This window comes from Adiantum capillus-veneris, chromosome 19 (assembly GCF_014529385.1).
Source record: "Adiantum capillus-veneris isolate H3 chromosome 19, ASM1452938v2, whole genome shotgun sequence".
Classification (NCBI taxonomy): domain Eukaryota; kingdom Viridiplantae; phylum Streptophyta; class Polypodiopsida; order Polypodiales; family Pteridaceae; genus Adiantum; species Adiantum capillus-veneris.
In genome coordinates, this window is record NC_140949.1 from 97885190 (window position 1) to 97908822 (window position 23633).

Consider the following 23633-nt stretch of genomic DNA (forward strand, 5'->3'; position numbering starts at 1 on the left):
CCTCAGCACCTTGGCGTTTTTGCACCTTCAACCTCGCCATACCCCCAGATCTCCCTAGCGTTTTCCTTCTCTAGCAGCAGAGCCATCACCTTGGCGTTTCCCCACATCAGCCTATCGCCCTCAAGCATCAAAAGCTCAACGTTTTTCTAGCCAAATACTAACGTTGGACCTGCTGGTCAATTCAGCGTTTTTCTAGCATGGAAAACACTGCCCCTTCAGCGTTTTTTCAGCAATGACAAACCTGCAGGATCAGCGTTTTTAGCCTACGACAACAGCCCATGAAACGAAGCCAGCTTTGCATCAGTTCAGCGTTTTTATTCAGCCCTAAGTTTCCTCGCCAAACCAGGGATTTCCAGCCATAAGGACCACAGAAAAGCAACCAAATTCAGCCCCGAAACAGTCCAAGAAATTCAGCATAGAGAAGATCCACAGTTTTCAGCCTAAGTCGTCGTCGTAATCACCGTCGTCGTCATCGGCATAGTCCCATTGCATCAGTCCATTGCATACGCATTGTACACCTTTGTGCAATCGAAGTAGACCACTCTCGCCTTCGGAGGAGGGTTTTACAACCTCTCGGGTGTTGTATCTCTTCTCTCTCCCTCTCTCAGTCTCATTCACTTGCACGCACAATATCCACTCACTTTGTTCGTGATCATTGCACTCTCCATAAGACGGAAGGCTCTCTCCTTCCCTAAGAACTAAAAGGAACCTTGAGCAATAAAGATCACTAATCTTGAGAAAATACAACATTCATTCCGCTCTACCTTACATTGTGCGCAGTTGCTTGGTATGCCAGAAGGTCAAGTTTGACAGGCATAAAGCACAGGGATTGTTACAGCCTTTTACCCATACCCACCCGCCCCTGGGAAAGTATTGCAATGGATTTCATCTCCCGAGAACACAACGTGGGCACGACTGTTTATTGCCCAGGTCTTCAATTTACATGGCATGCCTGAGACGATTGTATCCGACAGGGACCCCAAGTTCACGAGTTTGTTTCGGACGGCTATTTGGGAGAACATAGGCACGTGGTTGCAATTCTCGTCATCGTTCCACCCGCAGACTGACGGGCAATCAGAGATTGCTAATTCAGTGGTACTAGCTTTGTTGAAGTCTTCTTGGTTGGATCAGAAGACTACTCGGGAAAGGTTTTTACTTTTGGTCGAATATGCCTACAGAAAAACGTTTGACTCTTTGATGGGGAAGATGCCATTTGAGATTTTTGAATTTGCTACGAAGGTTCTACCCTTCCTTAGCGTGAAAGATAAGATTTTTCTTTGAAGCTGACCAATTCACGAGGGACTTGGTCCAGAAGGCTTTGCAGAAATTTTCAGGAAAGACCGAAAAAGGCAGCAGATCGCCATTGTCGCGATTTGAAATTGAAGGAGAATGATTGGGGCTTACATTATACGAAGGCACGCCCGAGAAAGAAAAAAAGGGAAAGGAGCGGCTTCTTTGTAAGCGTAGCATGACATAGTGTGGACCTTTCCAGGTTTTCCGAAAAGATGAATGATATCTCCTTTGGACTAAGCTGCAAGAATACTTGGAGGATTCACAATGTTTTTCATGTGAGTCTCTTGAAGCCTTTTGAAGGCGATGTGCCTGATTATGTGTCACCAAGAGGTGTATTTTTCATGTTGCCTTCTGTAAATAAGTACTAGGTATTTTTATTTATTTTTACTTGTTTTTCCCGGAACCCTTGAAAAGGTGCAAATGGACATTGCATGGCCAGTGTGAAATGGCTGCGGCCGAATAGGTTTCTCACATCGGGAGTCTGGGTCAGTCAGTCTAGGACTGGTCGGGCCAGTTAGAACTGAATTCTGATGAGTACGGAAGCCTATGTGCGCCAAATGAAGTCTGGGCCACTCGGAAAGTCACTTATAACTTTATAAGTCAGTGGGAACTAGAGAACTAACTCAAAAGGAACAAACTGGACACATGGCGGCTCCTGGTAGATTTGCCAGATCCAACTTGAAGAGGGGGCACCCAATTTGAGATAGGAGGCTGATTTTTGACTGGAAGTGACCTACAGTGTGTGTGTGAGAGTAGTGGGTGCAGGTCTACAGCTTTAATGGAAAGCTTGCCTTCTCGACTGTCTCATGTAGCGCGATGACTTGCTCTCGTGCATCTCTCTCTCCCCTTTGACACATATGGTAATGCCCCACTAGTTGGGCTACTCAGATGAATATGTACAGTTCTGGGGGTTTATGCGCGTTTGCAAAGGCAAGAGCCTTCTAAACAGGAACTGGATTAGCTAATTGCTAATCCCCCATAGGTACGCACAGTTCCATCGCGAAAAAGATTGCGAGTTTGGAGAGTTTTCTCGCATGAAAACTTGTCCAATTCACGGGGGAGCTGTCCCATTGTGTGCGGGAGCCCTTGGGACACGCGTAGGCGTGTTCGCTCCACTAAAAACGATCCGAAACAAGAAATTACAGCTTGCTTTGTTTTTCTGCAGGTTTAGAGTTTTGCACCTAAACTACAAGGGAACACCAGGGGAGCGTTGTGAGAGCCTTGGGTTGCGTGTACAGGCATTCGGCACCCGACAGTGAAAAACAGAGAATTACAGCCCGCTGAATTTCTGTGACAGCTCACCAGAAAGCTTCCAAATAGCGAGGGAATCCGCCCTAGACAGGTACTTTTGACCTACAGGGGTTTTTGCGCCGTTATGCTGCCGAAATCAGGTCGAAAACCTGCGTTTTTCAGCCCTCGCCAGGTTTGGACAGCTTTGTGAAAACTTGTACTAAGTGGTCGGATCGTCTATCTTGAATTAATAAAGAAATACCGAAGGGGGCGCCAGTCTTTGGGGCCTACAGGGTGTCGGTCTCGTGTGCGCAGTGACATTCTAGTCGCTGAACGCAACTATGTTCTCTTTCCTTCTCAGTGCTCTGTGTAAAGTTAGCAGGTAATTGAAATAGTACCACCCTCTACGTTGTACAGGCCGGTTTTATGGTTCCATCGACGGGATAGTCACTTTTTCTTCAAAAAGCACAACGTAGATTGTTGTGGGTGAAAGCAAAACACATAGCTTGTCGTTATGGCAGAGAAGAGAGACCAAGTACCTGAAGAGGGATCTTCCTCACATGGCACAGAGCAAGTTCCTTCAACTCTTCAAGAAGAGGACAGGTTGTTTAGAGCTCAACTGTGTTGCTGCATGGACATGTTTCAACAGTTGGCTAGCAATGCAAGGATGCAGGAGTTCTTACAGGTTCTAACACAGGGTTTTTAGCCTCCTACACAGGGCATGATTGAGCCGTTGCAGGAAAAGGAGATTTCCAATGTGCAGAGGACTCATGATGCTCGTGGGAAAGCGGTTGAGCAACTAGCGGTGTCCAATGATCCAAAGCAACTTGCTTTAGCTGCACAGGAACCGTTTGTGAATGGTCAAGGGAGTAATGAACAGGCTATGCGTCAGACCCTTCCATTACCTAATACTTATCCTGGTTATTTTGGAGGTGGTTCAGTGTTTCAAGCTATGGCTGGACCTTCTACAGGTTATATGCTAGGAATGTGTTCGGGACAATGCAAACAGGCATGGGTAACCCTATGTACACAAACATGGGTGTTCAACCAAGTTTTCCGAGTGCCTATGGCCAGTTTCAAGTGCCTAGAACACAATTTGGTATGGCTGGTTTTTCGCAGCCATTCGTGCAAAATGCAGATACCACAGGTAAAACAGTTGATGCGAGAGCTAGAATGAACAATCATGGAGCACCACTGTTACAGAAACCTGTTTATGATAATGTGGCTCCGTTGAGTCAGCCTAAGGATTACAAGGAAGGTGGGCAGGGAGTGAAGTTTGAAACTTTCAGAGGAACTGAGGACCAATTGAAGGCTTTGACCTTCATACAGCAGTTCAATGCAGCTTATGCGGGAGGAAACTTCATGGAATCTTCAAAGATACGCAAGGCTGCCACTTTCTTGAAAGGGAATGCGCTTCAATGGTGGACCGCATTGTTGAACCAAGGTCAAGCCCCAACAACGTGGGTCCAATTCAAACAGCTTTTTGCGCCTGCATGGTTGACAAACACTTTTGAAGTGGATGTGATGACAGAATGGCACGAGTTGAATGCTAAACAGTGTGAGAATCTGAAAGAGTACAATAAACGGTTTTGGGCCGCACTGTTGCCAGTCACCTCTTACAGGTTTGTGCCATTGTCAAAACAGATTGAGAAGTATTGTTGCAGATTGCCCAAGAAAATCAGGGACTACTGCACAAAGACTACTATCATGAATAAGTTTCAGTTGATAGAGAATGCAAGAGTGGCCAACAATCTGTTGAAGGGAGATTCCGATGGATTTAATAACCACAAGAAAGGGTCCCAGTTTCAGCCAAGGGCAATGTTGCAGCAAAGCCTTCTGAGCCTCCCACAAAGAAGCCCTCCAATGAAGAAACTGAGACGTCCAAGAAGCAGTCTAAATCTTCTTCGGGACGAGGACAAGGACAAAAAAGACATTTTTCTGGTAAAACCTTTGAAGAAAGGAAAGCTATTAGAGAGGCCAAGAAATGCTACATTTGTGAACAAGGACATTTTGCAAATGAATGCCCACAGAAGAAGTCACAGGATAAGGCTGACAAGTCAGACCATAAAGGCAAGAAGCCAAAGCCGAGTGCAGGACTTGTCCCAGATTTGGTTGGAGACCAGCCAAACACAGATGCCACGGAGCTGTACAGAGCTTGGGGCAAAGTTAGAGACCACACAGTGCTGGTTTTCTTTGATCCAGGAGCCCGTGCAAATTTCATATCACCAGAATTGGCATCAAAGTTGGCCATTCGTGCAGAGGAGATTGGTATGACAGGGGAAGCAGGTTTGGCATGCCCTGGTCATTCAGAGCCTGTACTCCCATTTTGGGGAAGCTTCGTCTGCACATTCAGAGCTATGTCAATGCGGAAGAATTTTATATTATGCCACTTAAGGGCTGTGATGTTGTACTGGGTATCCCATGGTGTTACAGGTTGCATGCTATGGTGGATACTTACAACAAAAAGATTCCCCTTGTACATAGAGGAAAGACTCATGTCCTCGATGTAAAGCTTAAAGGCGAGTCAAGTTCCAATTTTTTCTGCTTCTACTATTTCATCTATAATAAAAAATCATCTTTCTGCGTACTTGATCTTTGCAAAAGAAGTACCTCAAGTTGTATCTAATTTGTCTACCTTAGATAAAGACAGGTCAACTTTTTTGAGTGGTTTCAATGATTGTTTTTCGGACTCTTTGCCAGGGGAGTTACCTCCTGAGAGACCTGAGGATCATACCATAGATCTTGTGCCAGGTTCTAGTCCACCGAATAGACCACCATACAGGGTTAGTGCAGCTCGATAGAAAGAGATTATGAGTCAGGTCAACGAGCTTTTAGAGAAGGGGATGATTCAGCCCAATTCATCCCCTTTTTGTTCGCCTGTACACTTAACAGAAGAAGGATGGTTCATGGCGCATGTGCATTGACTATCGCGCCTTGAATAAGAATACCATCAAGAACAGGTTCCCCATACCAAGGATAGATGACATTCTTGATCGGCTTGAGGGAGCGTCATTGTTTACAAGGATAGACCTAAAGAGTGGCTACCATCAGATACGCATTAGGCCAGAAGATGTCCATAAGACTAGTTCAGGACAACAATTGGTCTCTATGAGTTTCTTGTCATGCCATTTGGTCTCACAAATGCTCCTGCCACGTTTAATAGAATGATGGACACAATTTTTAGACCACATAGAAACTTCATGGGTACCTTCTTTGATGACATGATTGTCTACTCAAAGTCTAAAGAGGAGCATAGGGATCACTTAACCAGAGTTTTCAATGAGCTACGTAAGAACAGGCTACTCATCAATGCGAAGAAGAGTGAATTCTTTTTGGAAGAGATTCACTTCCTTGGACACATTGTTTCAAAGGATGGGGTACACATGGATCCCACCAAAGTGGAAGCAATTAGATCATGGCCAGACTTAAAGTCCGTACATGACATTCGAAGCTTTCTAGGCTTATGTTCCTACTACAAGAGGTTCATCCGAAATTTTGCTGAGGTTGCTTCTCCACTCCATGCATTACAAGGAAAAGGAGTTACTTTCAAGTGGACAGCCAAGAAATTTTAGCCTTCAAACACTTAAAAGAGAAGCTCACTTCAGATCCGGTAATCATTTTGCCAGATCTTTCGAAACCTTTTGTGGTTCAGTGTGATGCATGTGGCCATAGTCTGGGTGCAATTCTAATGCAAAATGGCCGAGTAGTCGCATATGACAGCAGAATTCCTTTGAAGACTGAAAGGAACTTGCAAGTCTATGAGAAAGAATTGTTGGCAGTAATTCATGCTCTCACTAGTTGGAAACACTATCAACTAGGGGCTGATTTTGTTGTCCAAACGGATCATCAAACCTTGCGATATTTTCTCACGCAGACGAAGTTGTCTGAGAAGCACATGCGATGGGCAAACATCTTGTCAATGTTCCATTTTCAGATTGTGCATGTGCAAGGGAAAAAGAACGTGGTGGCTGATGCGTTGTCACGAAAGCCCCAAATTTCAACAGTGTCAATTCCGTACCATTGTGAACTAGACGAAATGAAGACACAATATACTGAAGATTCAGATTTTGCAAGGATCTATGACCAGCTTGTTGATGGGCAACATCATGAGCACTATATGCTTAAGAATGACTTTCTCATGATGCATGGAAAGTTATGCGTTACTAAACAGTTACGGCCAAAGATTTTGATCAAAAGTCATGCTCCACCTTATGCTGGGCATCGTAGAATTGATGCGACAGTGAAAGGGGTTGAGGCATGTTTCTAATGGACAGCTTTGCGTCAAGATGTTGACACATTTGTAAGATCATGCTTAGTTTGCCAAAAAGTCAAATTTGACAGACAAAAGCAACCGAGATTGTTGCAGCCATTGCCAATTCCTGAGGCCATGGGAAAGCATAGCAATGGACTTTATCTTTGATCTTCCAAGAACGCAAACAGGCAATGATGGGATTTGGACTATCATTTGCAGGTTCAGTAAGCAGGCCCATTTCATTCCTGTTAGGAAGAAGATAAAGCCAGAACACATGGTCAAGATATTTATGAGCAATATCTTTAAATACCACGGGATGCCTAAGTCAACTGTAAGTGACAGGGATCCACGAATGACGAGTCTTTTCTGGAAGGCATTGTTTGAGAACATGGGCACTACGCTAAAGTTCTCTTCTTCGTTTCATCCGCAAACTGATGGACAGTCAGAAGAGGCAAATTCTAATGTTCTGGATCTGCTCAAATGTTATGTGTCAAAGCACAAGGCAACTTGGGAACACCATCTCCCATTGGTTGAATATGCTTACAATAACACTGTGCATACGTCAACAGGTAAGGCACCATTTGAAATAGTGGAAGGAGGGAAGAAAGTCCTGCCCATTTTGCAGACTAAGGACAAGATATTTGAGGCAGACAAGTATGTACAAGATGTGGATGAAACATACAGGAAGATAAAGATTGCTCTTGAGAAGACTCAGGCTAAGCAAAAGAAAGCTGTTGATCGTCACCGTCGTGAACTTATATTTTCACTTGGTGATTGGATGCTTTTGCGCTTTGAAAAGGCCAGGTTAAGGAAAAGGAAAGGCAAGGAACGGGAACACTGTGCATACGTCAACAGGTAAGGCACCATTTGAGATAGTGGAAGGAGGGAAGAAAGTCCTGCCCATTTTGCAGACTAAGAACAAGATATTTGAGGCAGACAAGTATGTACAAGATGTGGATGAAACATACAGGAAGATAAAGATTGCTCTTGAGAAGACTCAGGCTAAGCAAAAGAAAGCTGTTGATCGTCACCGTCGCGAACTTATATTTTCACTTGGTGATTGGATGCTTTTGCGCTTTGAAAAGGCCAGGTTAAGGAAAAGGAAAGGCAAGGAACGTTTGTTTCTAAGCTCAGTATGCGATATTATGGTCCTTTTCAGATTTCGAAAAAGATCAGCGATGTAGCTTACAGGTTGAAGCTACCAGAAGGTTGGAAAATACATAATGCTTTTCATGTCGGCCTTCTAAGACCTTTTGTTGGTGATGTGCCAGAGAATATGCTTGATGAGGAACAACCCAAAGTGGAAGAATTGGATGAAATCCTTGTTCCTGAACAGATATTGGCACATAAAGAAAGGAAGGTTAGAAACTTAGAGGAAAGGTTGCAAGACGCTATTTGGTGAAGTTCAAGAACTATCCATCGTTGGATGCCAAATGGATGGAAGAGTCTGAATTGGTTGATTCACCTCAGCTATTGCAATTGTATCTTCAAGCCTTCAGATGGAACCCACAGTGACTTGATGCAGCCTTTTTGGAGCAAGGCAAGAGCATGGTTCATGATGCTCAACAGAGTAGTTAAGCAATTGTATCTTCTCTTTCCATACAAAATTTAGCTAGAGAAGTTTGTGCTCAAAAGTACACTAGAAGACTTCTATGCTTGATACATGTGTCGTAGCCAGGTTGGTCGGATTGTTTAATCGTCCAACACTACATTTTCGGAAGCATGTATATCTTGGATTCCCATCATAGAATATATGTGATATCAAGAGATATCCGCATGTATTATTGGCATACGAGCGAGGTCGCTTGCAGTACTAGATATTTTTATATATTATTACTTGTTTTTCCCGGAACCCTTGAAAAGGTGCAAGTGGACATTGCATAGCCAGTGTGAAACGACTGCGGCCGAATAGGTTTCTCACATCGAGAGTCTGGGTCGGTCAGTCTGGGACTGGTCGGGCCAGTCAGCACTGAATTCTGATGAGTATGGAAGCCTGTGTGCACCAAATGAAGTCCGGGCCACTCGGAAAGTCACTTATAACTTTATAAGTCAGTGGGAACTAGAGAATTAACTCAAAAGGGGCAAACTGGACACATGGCTGCTCCTGGTAGATTTGCAAGATCTAGCATGAAGAGCGGGCGCCCAATTTGAGAGAGGAGACTAATTTTTGACTAGAAGTGACCTACAGTGTGTGTGTTAGTAGTGGGTGCAGGTCTACATCTTTAATGGAAAGCTTGCCTTCTCCTCTATCTCATGTAGCGCGATGACTTGCTCTCGTGCATCTCTCTCTCCCCTTTGACACATAGGGTAATGCCCCACTAGTTGGGCTACTCAGATGAATATGTACCATTCTGGGGGTTTATGCGCGTTTGCCAAGGCAAGAGCCTTCTGAACAGGAACCGGATTAGCTAATTGCTAATACCCCACAGGTACGCACAATTCCATCGCGAAAGATTGCGAGTTTGGAGAGTTTTCTCGCGTGAAAACTCGTGCAATTCACAGGGGAACTGTCCCATTGTGTGCGGGAGCCCTTGGGACACACATAGGCGTGTTCGCTCCGCTAAAAACGATCCGAAACAGGGAATTACAGCCTGCTGTGTTTTTCTGCAGGTTTAGGGTTTCGCACCTAAACTGCAAGGGAACACCAGGGGAGCCTCGTGAGAGCCTTGGGATGCGTGTACAGGCTTTTGAGCACCCGACAATTAAAAACAGAGAATTACAGCCCGCTGAATTTCTGTGACAGCTCACCAGAAAGCTTCCAAATAGCGAGGGAATCCGCCCTAGATAGGTACTTTTGACCTACAAGGGTTTTTGCGCCGTTATGCTACCGAAATCAGGTCGAAAACCTGCGTATTCAGCCCTCGCCAGGTTTGGACAGCTTTGTGAAAGCTTGTACTAAGTGGTCGGATCGTCTACCTTGAATTAATAAAGAAATACCGAAAGGGGCGCCAGTCTTTGGGGCCTACAGGGTGTCGGTCTCGTGTGTGTAGTGACATTCTAGTCGCTGGACGCAACTGTGTTCTCTTTCCTTCTCAGTGCTCTATGTAAAGTTAGCAGGTAATTGAAATAGTACCGCCCTCTCCGTTGTACAGGCCGGTTTTATTATGAACAACCCGCAATGGACAAAAACGAGCAAATACTCGTTCCAGAACAAACATTGGCACAAAAAGAAAGTAAGAAGGTAAAGCGAACTGACGGTTCTTGGTTAAATTCAAGACCTACTTCGCATTGGATGCGAAGCGAATGGAGGAGGAAGACCTAGAAGATATTCCTCGGAATGTGAATCTTTACCTTGAAGCTTTTGGTTTAGCATACTCTATTCCAAATGGAACCCAGAGATCTGGTGGAGGATTCAGCTTGGCCGGAGATCTGGTGCATTGGGTTTGCACAAGAGGGGAGTTACTCCGCTCCTTTGTCAACAGATGCCTCGATTTTCGAATACTAGAGTCACTGATGTCTCTTTGAGCTTCACGGATACTGAGAGCTGAAAGTATTCTGCTGGATGACTTTATGAAATGGAATTCCTGAATATGAAACTCACTTGTTCTTGACTTGTTTAAGTGCAGGAACTGATAGACGAAATGACTGCAACAATTTGGTCTAATTGATCTCGAATAGACATGGTTGCAATAGGGGTTAGTCAATCGGACATCGATGAGGTCCCTACTGGATCTAGATGCAATTGCTAACTACATTGCCGATAAATCATGGTCTAAGATCCGAATAAATGTCGAATGTCATGTGATGTCGTGTGATGTGACTGTCAATTGGCACATGTGCTAGATGTGTGTTCCTAGTACGTAGGTACTAACAGTCAGTGTCTGCTAAGACGGTTTATGGCCTCTGTCTGTTTTGCAAGCGTAATCGAGGGCGATTACAATGCTTTCAAGAGGGGGATATGTCACAAAGTGATGACGTGGCTGCCCAAAACCCTAATTCTGCTGAAACCCTAACCCTAAAATCTGAAACCCTAATCCTATAATCCGAAACCCTAATTTTGCTAAAACCCTAACCCTAAAATCAAAAACCCTAATTCTGTTGAAACCCTAACCCCGATTTGCTGATGTGGCGGGCGGACACGTGGCCTGCTGTACGAACACCAGCGTGATTTACGGAAAGCTGGACTTTCTTTTTCCACACAAGTTGGGAGAAAGAGAGAGAGAGAGAGAGAGAGAGAGAGAGAGAGAGAGAGAGACTTTTTCTGCTTTATTTTTAAAAGCTAAAAATGGACAGCTTTTTGGCACTTGCTTTATTTTTATAAGCAGGAGAAAGAAAGAGCCTTTGCTTTATGGGAAAGCTTTTGATTTTCAGCTTTTGGGGCTCAGCTTTTAGCAACCCTTGTACCTTTAAACATGTGAGCAGGCCTCTCACAACTCAAAGCATCTGGACGCAGAGTCTGAGTGTGAGCGCCTACCCACACTCTTGTACTTTGAACTCAGATTAACAAAAAAAGAAATACCGAAAGGGGCGCCAGTCTTTGGGGCCAATATCTCTAGGCACGGGACTCTGCCAGGCCATTGTCGAATCAATTGTGAACTGTGAACTGTTTGAAGTGATTATTTGTGGTGTGGCGGGAGATTCTTGACTTGGAGTGTCCAAGTCTGTTACACATAGATGAATGCCGTTGGTGCTCCTCTTCGTAATTCAGGCTTTGCCTGCACATGAGAGATGAGAGGCAAAGAATGCAGACCCTCCTCACCACGAATGATCATGGGAGAGTCACTTTTGGCATTTAGAGTGAGTATTGTCAGCCCAATCAATGAGAGGTTATGCTCACGAAACCATCTAATGCCGAAAAGCATATCACATCCTGAGAGAGGAGACACGACAAATTTCCTACGGAAGGAAGCTTGTTGAACTGTAAACAACACATCAAGGCACTCTTGCGTGATAAGAGAGTCCATACCGGGACCGAAGCCCGACACCTCGAGAGGAGATGCCTGACTAACCTCTAGGCGGGCTCTCTTTACAAGAGAGGCACTAATCACATCATGCATACTGCATGAATCAAACAATATGACAAAACGTTCACCCTTCACATGACCATAACACTTAAAGAGAGACTCATCAATGTGTGTCAGAAACATGTGAAGATTCAGATTGGTTCATTAGAGTGCTTGTGGTAGCTGTTGGTGCATTAGGTTCCTTAGGTGGGGTTGTCTTAGGACAAGCCGCTTTAATGTGACCCTTGACGTGATATTGATAACAATGAGCTTCCTTAGCATAAATGACTTGTTCTTCTACCGTTATGTAGCCTCCTATAATTCCTTTTGCGGTTTTTTCATCCGGGGTTAGCTAAGGTTTAGCAGGTGTTTTAGCTTTACCCTTAGATTCATTTTGTGAGTTCTTTTCCAAAGGATTAGAGGAAGATTGGCTAGAAGAGTTGCCATTCTTACCGTTCTTACCATTCTGAGGGTTTTGAGGAGTCTAAGAGGTACTTTGAGAAGACTTACTCTCCTTAGGCTTTCCTTTATTGTGCTTCATCTCTTGTGCGAGAGCAATCGTTGCTGCCTTGTTGAGATGGATGGGATCGAGTACCTCAACATCATACTTAATATACTCGTCCATCCATAAAGAAATGCCTCCTTGCGCTCATCATTCGATTTGCGAAATTGGGTGCCGAGCTGCAAAACACGATTAGAGAAAGATATAACTAGCATACCATTTTGCTTTAGACTGCGCCAATCGTCTTTCAACCATGCTAGGTACTATGGTGGCATAAACCGCGTCTTGAGCTTGTCTTGGAAGTCAGCTAAATTGAAGGAAAGAGGGACGCCTTTCTCGATTTCCTCTAGGTGCGTGGTCAATTGTGCCTCTTGCCATGCGTGGTACCAATTAATGGCATCACCAACAAGGTACATGGCTGTCGTCAAAACCTTGCTATTTCTTGTCTTCTTAGTTGTCGCAAAGTAAGCATTAAATTGATGCAACCAAGAATGAATAATAGTAGAATCCATCTTACCGTCATACTTACTGAACGTCAACTTCTCAGTGACGGGGTTGTTGGAGTCCAAATCTCTGTTTGAGCTACTTGATGAATAACCAACATCTTTGACCGGCTCAGGCTTCGAGGTAAGTACCTGTAGGACCAACTCTTGCATGCCTTGGTCTCTCTGCGCCTCATGCTCTAACTACAAGGCCGCTTGTCTTTCTTCGGCCACCAAGCGCGCTTGCTCACGCTCACGCTCAAAGGCTAACCTTCGTTCGTCGCGCTATCGCTCCAAGGTAGCGCGTTGCGCCTCTTGTTGTAGCATCATATCCATCATCGACTTGACCAAAGCCTCCATCGGATTTGGTGTAAACCCTGGCGTAGATGGGGAAGAGGGAGGGTCGGAAAAACCTCATGGTGGGGAAAATTCTTCTTCACCACCTCCATGCTCATCACCTTCACGCAAAGTATCCATTCCGCTTCGGGTGATGACCATACACTAAGATCTTGGGTCCTTAAGTTCACGAGGAACTTGGGTTCTTGTGGTTCTTGGGTCCTTGAGGTCCTTGAGGTTCTTGAGTTCTTGAGGTTCTTGAGGTCTTTCTTTAGCTTGCAATCTGTGTTAGAGAAGGTTTTTCTCTTACCTGAGCTCTACTCTTCCTTGCGGACGCACCCCTTGGCGGCCTTGCGCTCACACCAAGGTTGCTTTTTTCCACCTCACGTCAAGTGGCCAGCCGCTAAGTGCACGGTCCGCTCTCAATGAGTGAAAAGAGGAACAAGGGGAGGCCGGACAAGCCCTTCTTTCTTGGGTTACCTGTCACTCTTCAAAAACACGATTAGGAATCGACACGCCCAAGTGGACTTGGGTTACGTGCGACCGCAACAAGCAAAAAAAAATTATGTGGTTCTTTCCTTGAGTGATACAGAACACTACCAAAGCTCTATTACCAATGTAAGGTGCAGCGGTAGTGAATGTTGAACTTTGCTCAAGATGAGTGCCACAAACTGTGCTCAAGGGTTCCTTTTACTTACGGAAGGGAGAACCTTTCGTTCCTTTAATGAGAGAGTGCAAATGATCACAAACAAAGTGAATGACAGTGTGAATGAAGGTGCTAAGACTGAGAGAGAGAGAGAGAGAGAGAGAGAGAGAGAGAGAGAGAGAAGAATACGACACCAAAATGTTGTCAAACCCTCCTCCAAGGGCCCCACTCTCTATGGCGAGAGAGATCTATGCTATTGATTGCACAAATCTAGTACAATGGTCTAGATGCAATGGACTTGCCGACGATGTCGACGACAATGATGACGGCGACGAGACGGGCTGAAATCTCCAAATCTGCTATCTACTAAACTCTGACACTGTGTCGGCGAGGACGGTGATGACGACGACGCGACGACAATGCGCTGAAAACGCGGATGCTGAAATTTGCAAGCAGCGGGCTGAAACTGAAAACACTGGCTGATCTAGGATCTTCTGCGGGAAGGTGAGATCTGGGAGGTTTAGGCTGCTGCAGCGGAGTCTAAATGCTGAAAAGGGAAAACGTTGTATGCTATGGGTTGATCTATCGTCGGGAATCTACAAAACGCTAGACTGATCTGCAACGGGCTGAAACTGAAAACACTGGCTGATCTAGGATCTTCTGCGGGAAGGTGAGATCTGGGAGGTTTAGGCTGCTGCAGCGGAGTCTAAATGCTGAAAAGGGAAAACGTTGTATGCTATGGGTTGATCTATCGTCGGGAATCTACAAAACGCTAGACTGATCTGCAAGTTGCAAAAACGTTGGGCTGCTCTTTGATCTGCAAAAACGCTAGGGCTGATTTGATGCAGAAAACGCTGATGGGTCTTGATGGCTGAAAAACGCTAGGTTATCTTGCCGGTCTTGCTGAGAAGGTGCACTGCAAGTGTGGTACTTCCTCTGCCTCTTCTGCCAGATAGTGCTAGCGCTAGCTTTCTTATATACTATCTTACCAAAAATGCCCTACCCAGTTTCCCAACAAAGTCACTTATTGATAATAAGTGAAAAATGGCTAAAATAGGAAAAATGGGTTCTATGCACTGTAAAATGCTCATTATGGCTACAGACTGTAATGCTGATGATCATGTTGTGTGCAACCAGAGGATAATGCAACTACTCTTAAGTGCCTGGACATGCACGGCCTGCGCGCAGGCTCACAAAGGTGCCAGAACACTTCCTAAGCTGACCTGAACCCTAGACCTGAAGTAGCTTGTCCACATGCACATAGGGTTAGATGTGCACGTGACATGTAGCTTTGTGGCTTCCGCAAAGCTTTTGATACAGTACTCGAAGCTAGATAGATGCGGGGACTGCAAGTCATGGGGGTACCCACAGAGCTCATTTGGGGCATTATGGCTTTACACAACTCAGTTGTTGCGGGGTAGGTACGCACTCCCGAGGGGATTTCTACCCTAGTTCACTCCACTATTGGAGTGAAGCAGGGATACCCGCTATCTCCTACTTTGTTTGGTATGTATGTAGATGAGGCCTTTGATTACATTACGAGACTAGGGGATAGAGGAGCACAGCTAACGGGGCCATGGATCCCACTTTTGTTATGGATCCCACTTCTGTTATATGCTGATGATGATGTGCTGATTTTTGACTCCCCAAAGGGAATGCAGCGCCATTCGTATGCATTACATGTGTTTGTGGAGGATAGTGGATTGTCTGTCAACCTTGGTAAAATCAAGCTTATGGGGTTTAACACCACACCGCAATGGGTCAAAAGGTCAGCTCCCACATTTAGCTATGGGCACGAGATTGTGGAGTATACATATGAATATACTTATCTGAGGGTAGTTTTCAGTGGGCCAGTTTTTCGCTCAGAAAAGCAGCAAAGACTAGATTAACCAAAGCCTATGCAACCTTGGGCAAACTTGAGAGGATGTGTTTGCACGTTCAGTTTCAAGAACCTTGAACCAAACTTTGGCTTTTTGATACTTTGGTGACCTCAACTATGATGTATGGGGTGCAAATTTGGGGGCCCTCGATTGGTTGTCACAGAAGGCCCTCGATATCTATGATTTCTCGGATGATTAGAGCCAAGGCCTCAACACCTCTTGAGATTATTAGAGGAGAGCTAGCTGCCGCTCCGGTGTTGGTATGGACAGACGACTTCTTGGTTCCAGATGCATGTTTTTAGCATGGACAGACTGCCTCCCTTCCAGTACTATTTGGAGGCCCCCTCTCTCACTGTGACACGGACAGAGATTACTAGACTTATCCGCCAGGACTTGATTCAGACAGAAGGACACCAGGAGGACCTGGATAGAGCCTACTCGGGAGTTGGGCACAAAGAGGCTTTTTACAGAGGACATTTTCTCCAACTCATGGCAGATGGCTTTGTAGTCAGGCCCAGCTATACGGATACACATTTATCATATGGGGTGCGGTGTGCTATTGGCCAAATACGCACATCCTCGCACCAGCTTGACATTGAGACTGACAGACATAGAGGAGTTCCGGTTGAGGTCAAGGTATGTCGTGTATGCCATAGGGCTCCAAAGATAGAGCTGCATTACAAATGTCATTGCTCCGCATACTATGAGATTCGCGGGTGATTCCGTTGCTTATTCAAGGAGGGTTTTGGACCACTTTCCAAAGTTATGGGATACCAGGATCAGAGATGCTTGGGTCTGTTCTTGCTTGAGTTGAGGAGACATAGAGATTGCTTGTTGAGGCGACCAGAAAAACAGACTCAGCGGCAAGTTACGAACTATTTCAGGCCCGCCATTACCACTAGACAGCTAGACAAACAAGTTCTGCAGCAGAGTTCGCATCCCACCTCCACTAGAGACACACTGATGACCGTGCGATGGACCTAGGGAGATCCACGCGTCCACGATTACACAGGAGGGCATCCCAGCATAGACGGAGACTACAAAGGAGGATTCGGATTAATTTGGCGCACCACGCACAATTCCCAGTCAGGTTTTTGACCATGGAGGACATCAAGGAGATCCGACACCGAGCGATGCTAGATTTACTCTGAATTGGAGGATTACCCCCTTCTTAGTAGCTTAAGTTTATTGCATCCCTCATTATTTTGTACTTTTGTATTGACTAGAGAGTCTCTAGTCTTGCCCCCACTTTCACTTTCACTACAACATTTTGCTTAGGATGTTAGTCTTTCTTTCAACACACAGACTTTGTATTACATTCACCAGTTTGTAACTAGTTGGTCTCATAGGTCATTTTGGCCTTTTGTAGACGTTAATATATCATTTCATCTCTCTCTCTCTCTCTCTCTCTCTCTCTCTCTCTCTCTCTCTCTCTCTCTCTCATCCTAACTCTTTCTACCTCAATGATCTCTCTTCTCTCTTCTCCACAGGTACCATGTGTGAGGCATTGCACGTGTCCTAGATCAAGATCGAGGTGTCTACCGGATCACAAGTCAGTTCTTGTCTTCATTGCAACTTCCACTGCCACCTTTGACATGTATCGGAGCCCTAGGTGACACGGCCACCTTGGATGCTCGGATTTGGCTGATCCGGTTCCGTTTTGCACTTGATTGAGAGAGAAGAAGCTTGCTGTTTTTTCCTGGTTTTTTCCCAGTTTGGAGAAGATTTGGGTATATGAAGGGCCTTGCATCCCCATCTCCGACTTCCCCATCTTTACCCTTGATTACCCCAACCTCTCTTCACCAAGGGGAACCCGGTGGAGGTTTCAAGATGTGTGGCATTGCTGGATTGTTCTTTGAGGAGATGGATTGGCATATTTGTTGTGCCTTTTGCAAATGCACGTCTTTCTTGGAATTGTCAACAGAGCTACCTCTCCGATGGGTAGCGGGTTGATGATTCAGTTGCACTTTTGTACCACGTTGTGGATTATGAATGACACAGAGGGATCTCTTTCCTTCTTGAAGCAGAGGATGTTCTTTGAGATATTCTTTTCCATCCGAGGATGGAAAGTTCAAGTTCCATCTTTGGTAGTCTCTTGCTCATCCGGTATCCAACAAATCAAGTGCATGTGTTGAACTTGGCTTTGAGAGGCAGAGGGGGATACTTCTACCTCCAAAACCACTTCTTGTCTAATCACCGACTTCAGTGGATGAGGTTAGAGGTGGAGCATGTGGTGCCAGATGCTTAGCCGACAATGACAACAATTCGAGAAGGTTTTTGTTGAGTGTGGATTACTCCTATCTCCATGTTCTCTCTTCCCTAATGGTAGTGTGGCCCTACAAATTTGGTCATTCCTTTGCCCTTTTGCGAGCTTGTCGGTACCAATTGTTGGATAGGTTTGCAACCTTTTATGGGTGGTTTTCTTGATGTTCGACAACAGATTTGTCGAGATCCTATGGATGACAAGTTTGCATGTCACAAATTGTCGACGTGTCAAGTCACTGAAGACCCAACGGGTTAGGAGTCGGGACTCTCCGCGCCTAACCCTAGCCAACTTGCAGATCCCAACCGAGGGGCCTAAGCCCTAGCAGAAGCAGAAGAAGAAGAAGTCTTTACTAGAGTGGCCCAATTATCAAAGAAGGGTTAGGATTAAAATCCTAAACCCCAACCAACTTATGGGACCCCCATCCAATCGGGCCTAAAATCAAGTAGTCACACTCACGCAGAAAAACTTTGCGTACAAATTGATGACGTGGCAACCTGCTGTACGAACACCCAAATTTCACGTTGACATACTGACGTGGCAAACTGTACGAACTTCTACAAATTGCATTCCTAACATAGTAGCTGTACAAATTTCCGGATTTTGTGTTGGCTGCTTTTCAATGCCAGCTTTTGACCCATATGCTTTTAGGTTCAATGCTTTTCATGTAAACTGCTTTTAAAAGGCATGGGGTCTTTAAATATGAATTGTGGGCTCTCTCTCTCTCTCTCTCTGGTATTCTCGCGGGAGCAGATGCAGAGCAGAGCCACGGATGTTGTACTATGTTGAAGCAATATAAAGAAATAACGAAAGGGATGCCATCGTTTGAGCCAGTGCTCTCTTAGGGTAAAACTCCGCCATTCCGTGTCTCATGCGTCGTGCATCGCTTTCAATTCAACTGTTTTTAAGTGTTTAAAGTATGCTCAATCTGTTCTTTTCCGTTGGCACGTGGTGCCCTCCCGTTACTCTGGTATCAAAGCTCCTATCGTATGCTTTTGTGAAAGCATACGGGTCCTACCAAGAACAGACAGAGCATCATGGCATTTCTAGATTCTACACAGTACCTGCAGTTCCTTCTCGACGAGCTTCGCGACATACTTTCGCAGCATCCTCAGTAGCATCTCCCCATGTTGCAAAGTTTTCAGCAGTTCCTGAACGACATGTTGCCCCCGCTTATGCCCCAGGTGGTACACCTCCTCCGGCACCAGAAAGTACAAGAGCTTCCAACCGGCAACCTACTCACCATTCTATCCTAATGAAGTTTTTAGGGACATGGTATAGTTGTCTGACCTTGATCCAGTGCAACCGCCTTTGCCACCGTCGTTGCCACCACCTCCCCCACCCGGGTACAATGGTTGGAGCCCGTATGGATATCCCTACAAAGGATTTCAAGGATGGTGGGACAACATTGAATTTTTTTCTTTTTCTAGAGTGCAAGATCAAAAGAAAGCCTTGCAGATCTTACAATAATTCCACAACATCTATACTTTGGGGAACTAAACCCAAAGATTTCTCGAGCTGCGGGATTTCTCAAAAATAATGCTATGCAATGGTGGAGTTCAATCACGAGCTAACCGCATGATCCAAGGACTTGGCAAGCTTTCAAGACTATTTTTGCCCGAAGTTATATGACCTCCTTGTTCGAAGTCCAGATCTTGTCCGCATGGGGAAACTTGAAAATGCTTGCCACGAAAAACACGGAAGACTACAACCAAAGGTTCCTCAATGTCTACCTTCCAGTGTCTTTCTTCAAGCTAATTGTTTTAGGACCAATGCAAGCCATATACCATTGGACTACCATCACCCTTACAAGAATATTGTCTTTCTAGACAAGTATCGACAATGCAAGCGCTTATGGACCATGCCGCGGTCGACTACAAGCTTATGAAAGGAAAGCTAGAGTTTACTATAGGAAAAACACCAACAACAAATCAAAATACTCGACCGACAACTCGGTAAGCGCTAGGAGCTTGACGACAAGGAGATCCATGGCGATAGATCCGAGATCTATTGACTGCCCGGTTCGGAGAGGAGGTTTGTTCGCAGTTGCAGACAAGTTCATCACTTGATTCACCCTTTTCCACTGCACCTTTGACATGGTATCAGAGCCACGGCGCGCTCTTGAATCGGATCGGTGATTTGTGCGAGTTTTTGGTGCTGATTTTTCAGCGACGAAAAGAGATGTTGGTGCTGTTTTTTCTGCGTTTTTCACCCTTTCGGGGCTGATTTCAGCTATAGTCGGCAGATTTGCAGATTTTCTCTTATACCTCGACCTAGCCTTATCATATGCCTAAGTTCTCCAACACAATGGAGAAGAGTGATGACTCCCAAACAAGTTCAGCCCATGATGACGAAGTACATCATGAGGATGAGACCAGCGGTGGTGAACCAACCGTCAACGAGGAGTGGGGACATTGGTCCAGTTCTACTCCGGCGTAGGCGATTGACCAATCAAGGTACCTACCCATCCTACTTGTCCCTCGGATCGGCAATTGAATGGAGATAGCTATGCCATTTGGGAAGCTACCATGATTGCGGCCATTTGGGAATCTCCGTTGGTTTTCTTTGTTCCCTTGCAAGGATTTAGCTTTTCTTTATCTCTTCGCACACTAACAGTTGCAAGGATGTCGTCATTGTCGGATTCTCCGCGAGAGCCCATGTCTACAGTAGAAAGGATCGGATCCTCCATAGAAGAAGAATCGTTCTGAGCTTTGATACCACTGTTATAGGATTGGACACTCCAAGCCAAAGATCAATAGCAACACGCGAACAAAATCTACACATAACTAAACTTGAATAGAGAGAGAGAGAAAAGAGGAGAGTCGACACGAAACAACAGAGTTCCATCCCCACATGCACTCGCCCCAAAGACAAGTGCCCATTTTGGTATTTCTTTATTATTGTTTCACGAAGGTACAACTCCCAGAGAGTCCAGCTCTCTCCGAGACTCTGCGTCCATATGCCCTCCAAAGCCTGGCCCTCTCCATACAATAGTGCCACATCAGCAGCCAGCACAATTTACAAAATTTTGCAGCTCAGCCCTTACGCTTTTATAAGTTAGGGTTTAGGCCCCTTGGTCGGTGCTCTTCAAGTTCGTCTAGGTTAAGTTTCTATCAAAAATCCTAACCCCTTATGTTAGGCCCCTCGGCCATGCTTCGCAAGTTCTAGGTTAGAGTTTTGAACTCTAACCCCTTGTCCCCTTGTCCAGTCCTTTTAGTTGGGCATGCCACATCACAAACTTGTGACAGCCCTCAGCATCTCCCATGGGCTGATCATAGGGAGTAGGTTGTTTTGTGGGGCTATGCCCAGCCTATGTGAGGCAAATTTTCTCATTTTCGGCTTGTTTCCACCATTGTTTTTCCTTGTACCAATGGATTCCACGCGGACTCAATTCCTCAATTTTTTCCAGTTTTTCCTCATTTTGGGATCGTGGGTTTGGGGAAAATCATGCAACCTCTCAACCTCCCTAATAGGGGGCAGGGGTGCCCACCCCTTGGTTATCGGTTGTATCAACAATTACTATGCATTGCAATGTTAGCCAGCTCTCTCTCTCTCTCTCTCTCTCTCTCTCTCTCTCTCTCTCTCTCTCTCTCCCCCCAACATTTTCTCTCTCTAGCAACATTTCCTCTCGCGTTTTCTCCAAATCAACCTCTCTCTCTGTGTAGCATTTTTGTGGATCCCTTTCCTTGTATGCTCTAACCTGCCCTAGGCGACTCAAACTACGGCGTTATTAGAATCTAGGAGATCATCACGACGACGTTGCTCTTGGAGGTTCAAAATTTGGAGGTTGCTACTTTCCACCATTACAAGAGGTTGTGCACATGTTGTCACTATTTTCAACCATATTCGGACATCTTCTGCTGCCACTTCCAACATCGCCTCCCTAACGTCTTCTTCGCTCCCAGCTCACCCCCTTGCTCATGCTCACCATCTTGCCTCCCCGCACTTGCCCCAACTCACCCCTTTCCTCTCCTCATCCCTTGCTGAGCAAAAGTGTCATCAAAATCAATGCCCTTTTCTTGAGCATAACCTTTTTAAACAAGTCTAGCCTCTATCGATAAAACACTACCATGAGGCTTACATTTCAGCTTACAATCCGCTGAGTGCCGATTGCCTTTTTGCTAGGAGGCAAGTCACACAATGACCAAGTACCATTCCTCATAATAGCAGCTTTTCACCCAAATAGTGAACATATAGCTAGATGAATCCACGAGAAGCCCATACTTTCCTTTAAAGGAAACTAAAAGGTAGACTCATGTTAGTTATCCACAAGACGATGCTCCATCATGCAAACTATTGACTAGATACTATGGCATCCCCACTCACATCGTCAATGCCCAATAGTGGTTTCTTCAAAGGGCTCTCCCAGACTACTGGCTTCATATGTCAACCTTATGAGCAACTTGCGCAACTCTTAAGGTGCCTATCTGTCAGGTGGCCAAGGCAATTATTACTCTCTTTAGAAGAGGTTTTTTTTTATTTTCAGTTGTATCAGCTTTTTCAGATTTTCAGTTTTGTGGCCTAGTTGTATCAGCATTTCTAGTTATCTGCCTGTGGGCCTGCTATGTAACAAAGCTTTGTACTTGCCTCTTGAGATTAGCACCATTTAGGCATGATACCATTTAGGCATGCTACCAACACATATCCACGTTGATAGTCTTTGAAATGAGTCATAGAATACAGCCTTTTTTTCGTGCAAAAAACAGAAACAAAAACGAGCATGAGAAAGAGTTGTAGAGCTTTGCAAGCCATCAAAGAGACCAACACTATTACCTCCATCATGCTTTAAAAACTCGCCAAGTCGGACGACGTTTTCATTCTTTGTGATGCGATCGCCAATCTGTTGCAGAGCTTGTGAGACATTCTCAAGGCCAAAGCTGTCCTTTTGCAGACAGACAATGCGTGAGTTGCATTTCACCCGTCGCCAAGTTAAGAGAACCGAGCTTCTAGCCGCAAGATGATTCGACAAACAAGCTTTACAGGCACACGAAGAATTTAATGCTGCCACCTTCATTTCCTTTGAAGATGGCGACAGTAACCCTCGTGTTGCAGGTTCTAGGAAGCTTTGTCCAGCAACAACAGTCGAGCTGGGGCTCTTCCTGACGGAAACTTTCAAGCAGCAGAGATGTCAAACGAACTTTAGCAGCTACTTAAAAACAAGCAAAATATACAATGAACTTTTGCAGCTACCACGTTGTTTGAGCAAACGAGTAAACCAGCTCTCTCTCTCTCTCTGTCTGCGACTTCTTCTTCTTCTTCTCCTCTCGTCTGGAGTTACGCTGGCAATTTCGTAGCAAGCAGGACCACTACGCACTTCCTCTCTAAACACGTGTAGGAAGAAGAGCTTATGGAAAGCTCTAGAGTAGGCAATGCAAAACTTTTTTTTTCTCTAAAGGCCTACCCAATGCAAGGCCCAAAGCATGATGGAGGTAACTAACGAGACCAACACTGTTACCTCCAAAAAAATTAAATAAATAAGTTTAATATGTTTTATTTGTTAATTAAATAAAACCAAAGAGACCAACAGTGTTACGTCCATCATACTTTCTTTTTCGCTAACGAAAAATAAAACTTATTTATTTAATTTTTTGGTCTTCCATGAGTGAAAGTGATGGTTTTTAGAGTGGAAGTAGTGCGTGCAATGAAAGCCTGCTGATGAGCTGGAAGCAAGGGTTTTTGGGCTACCTACTTTTCGAGGAGCAGAAATGTACTTTTATTGGCCTATCATGAAAGAAAACATTCAAGAATATGTTTCAAAGTGTATAGTATGCCAAAAGACAAAGTTTGATAGAGGGAAACAACCTGG

The 23633-nt window shown here is 45.0% G+C and overlaps 1 protein-coding gene and 1 pseudogene across 4 annotated transcripts in view; one reads left to right on the top strand and one right to left on the bottom strand.

Moving 5' to 3' along the window:
- Positions 1–23169, bottom strand: part of LOC147434521 (chromosome-partitioning protein, putative (DUF639)) — a 120518-nt gene extending 97349 nt beyond the window's left edge. For 2 of the 4 annotated variants that reach the window (XM_086490976.1, XM_086490975.1), the window contains exons 1-2: positions 23018–23144; positions 22601–22936 (exon numbers count right to left, since the gene is read on the bottom strand). In XM_086490976.1, the coding sequence (XP_086347102.1) occupies positions 22601–22841 (241 nt within the window). In that variant the 5' untranslated portion in view covers positions 22842–22936; positions 23018–23144. Of the gene's footprint in view, positions 1–22600; positions 22937–23017 lie in introns of all 4 variants that reach the window. The other 2 variants (XM_086490977.1, XM_086490974.1) reach the window with 2 other exon arrangements.
- Positions 15193–16866, top strand: LOC147434522 (uncharacterized; annotated as a pseudogene).
- Positions 23170–23633: the final 464 nt, after the last annotated feature.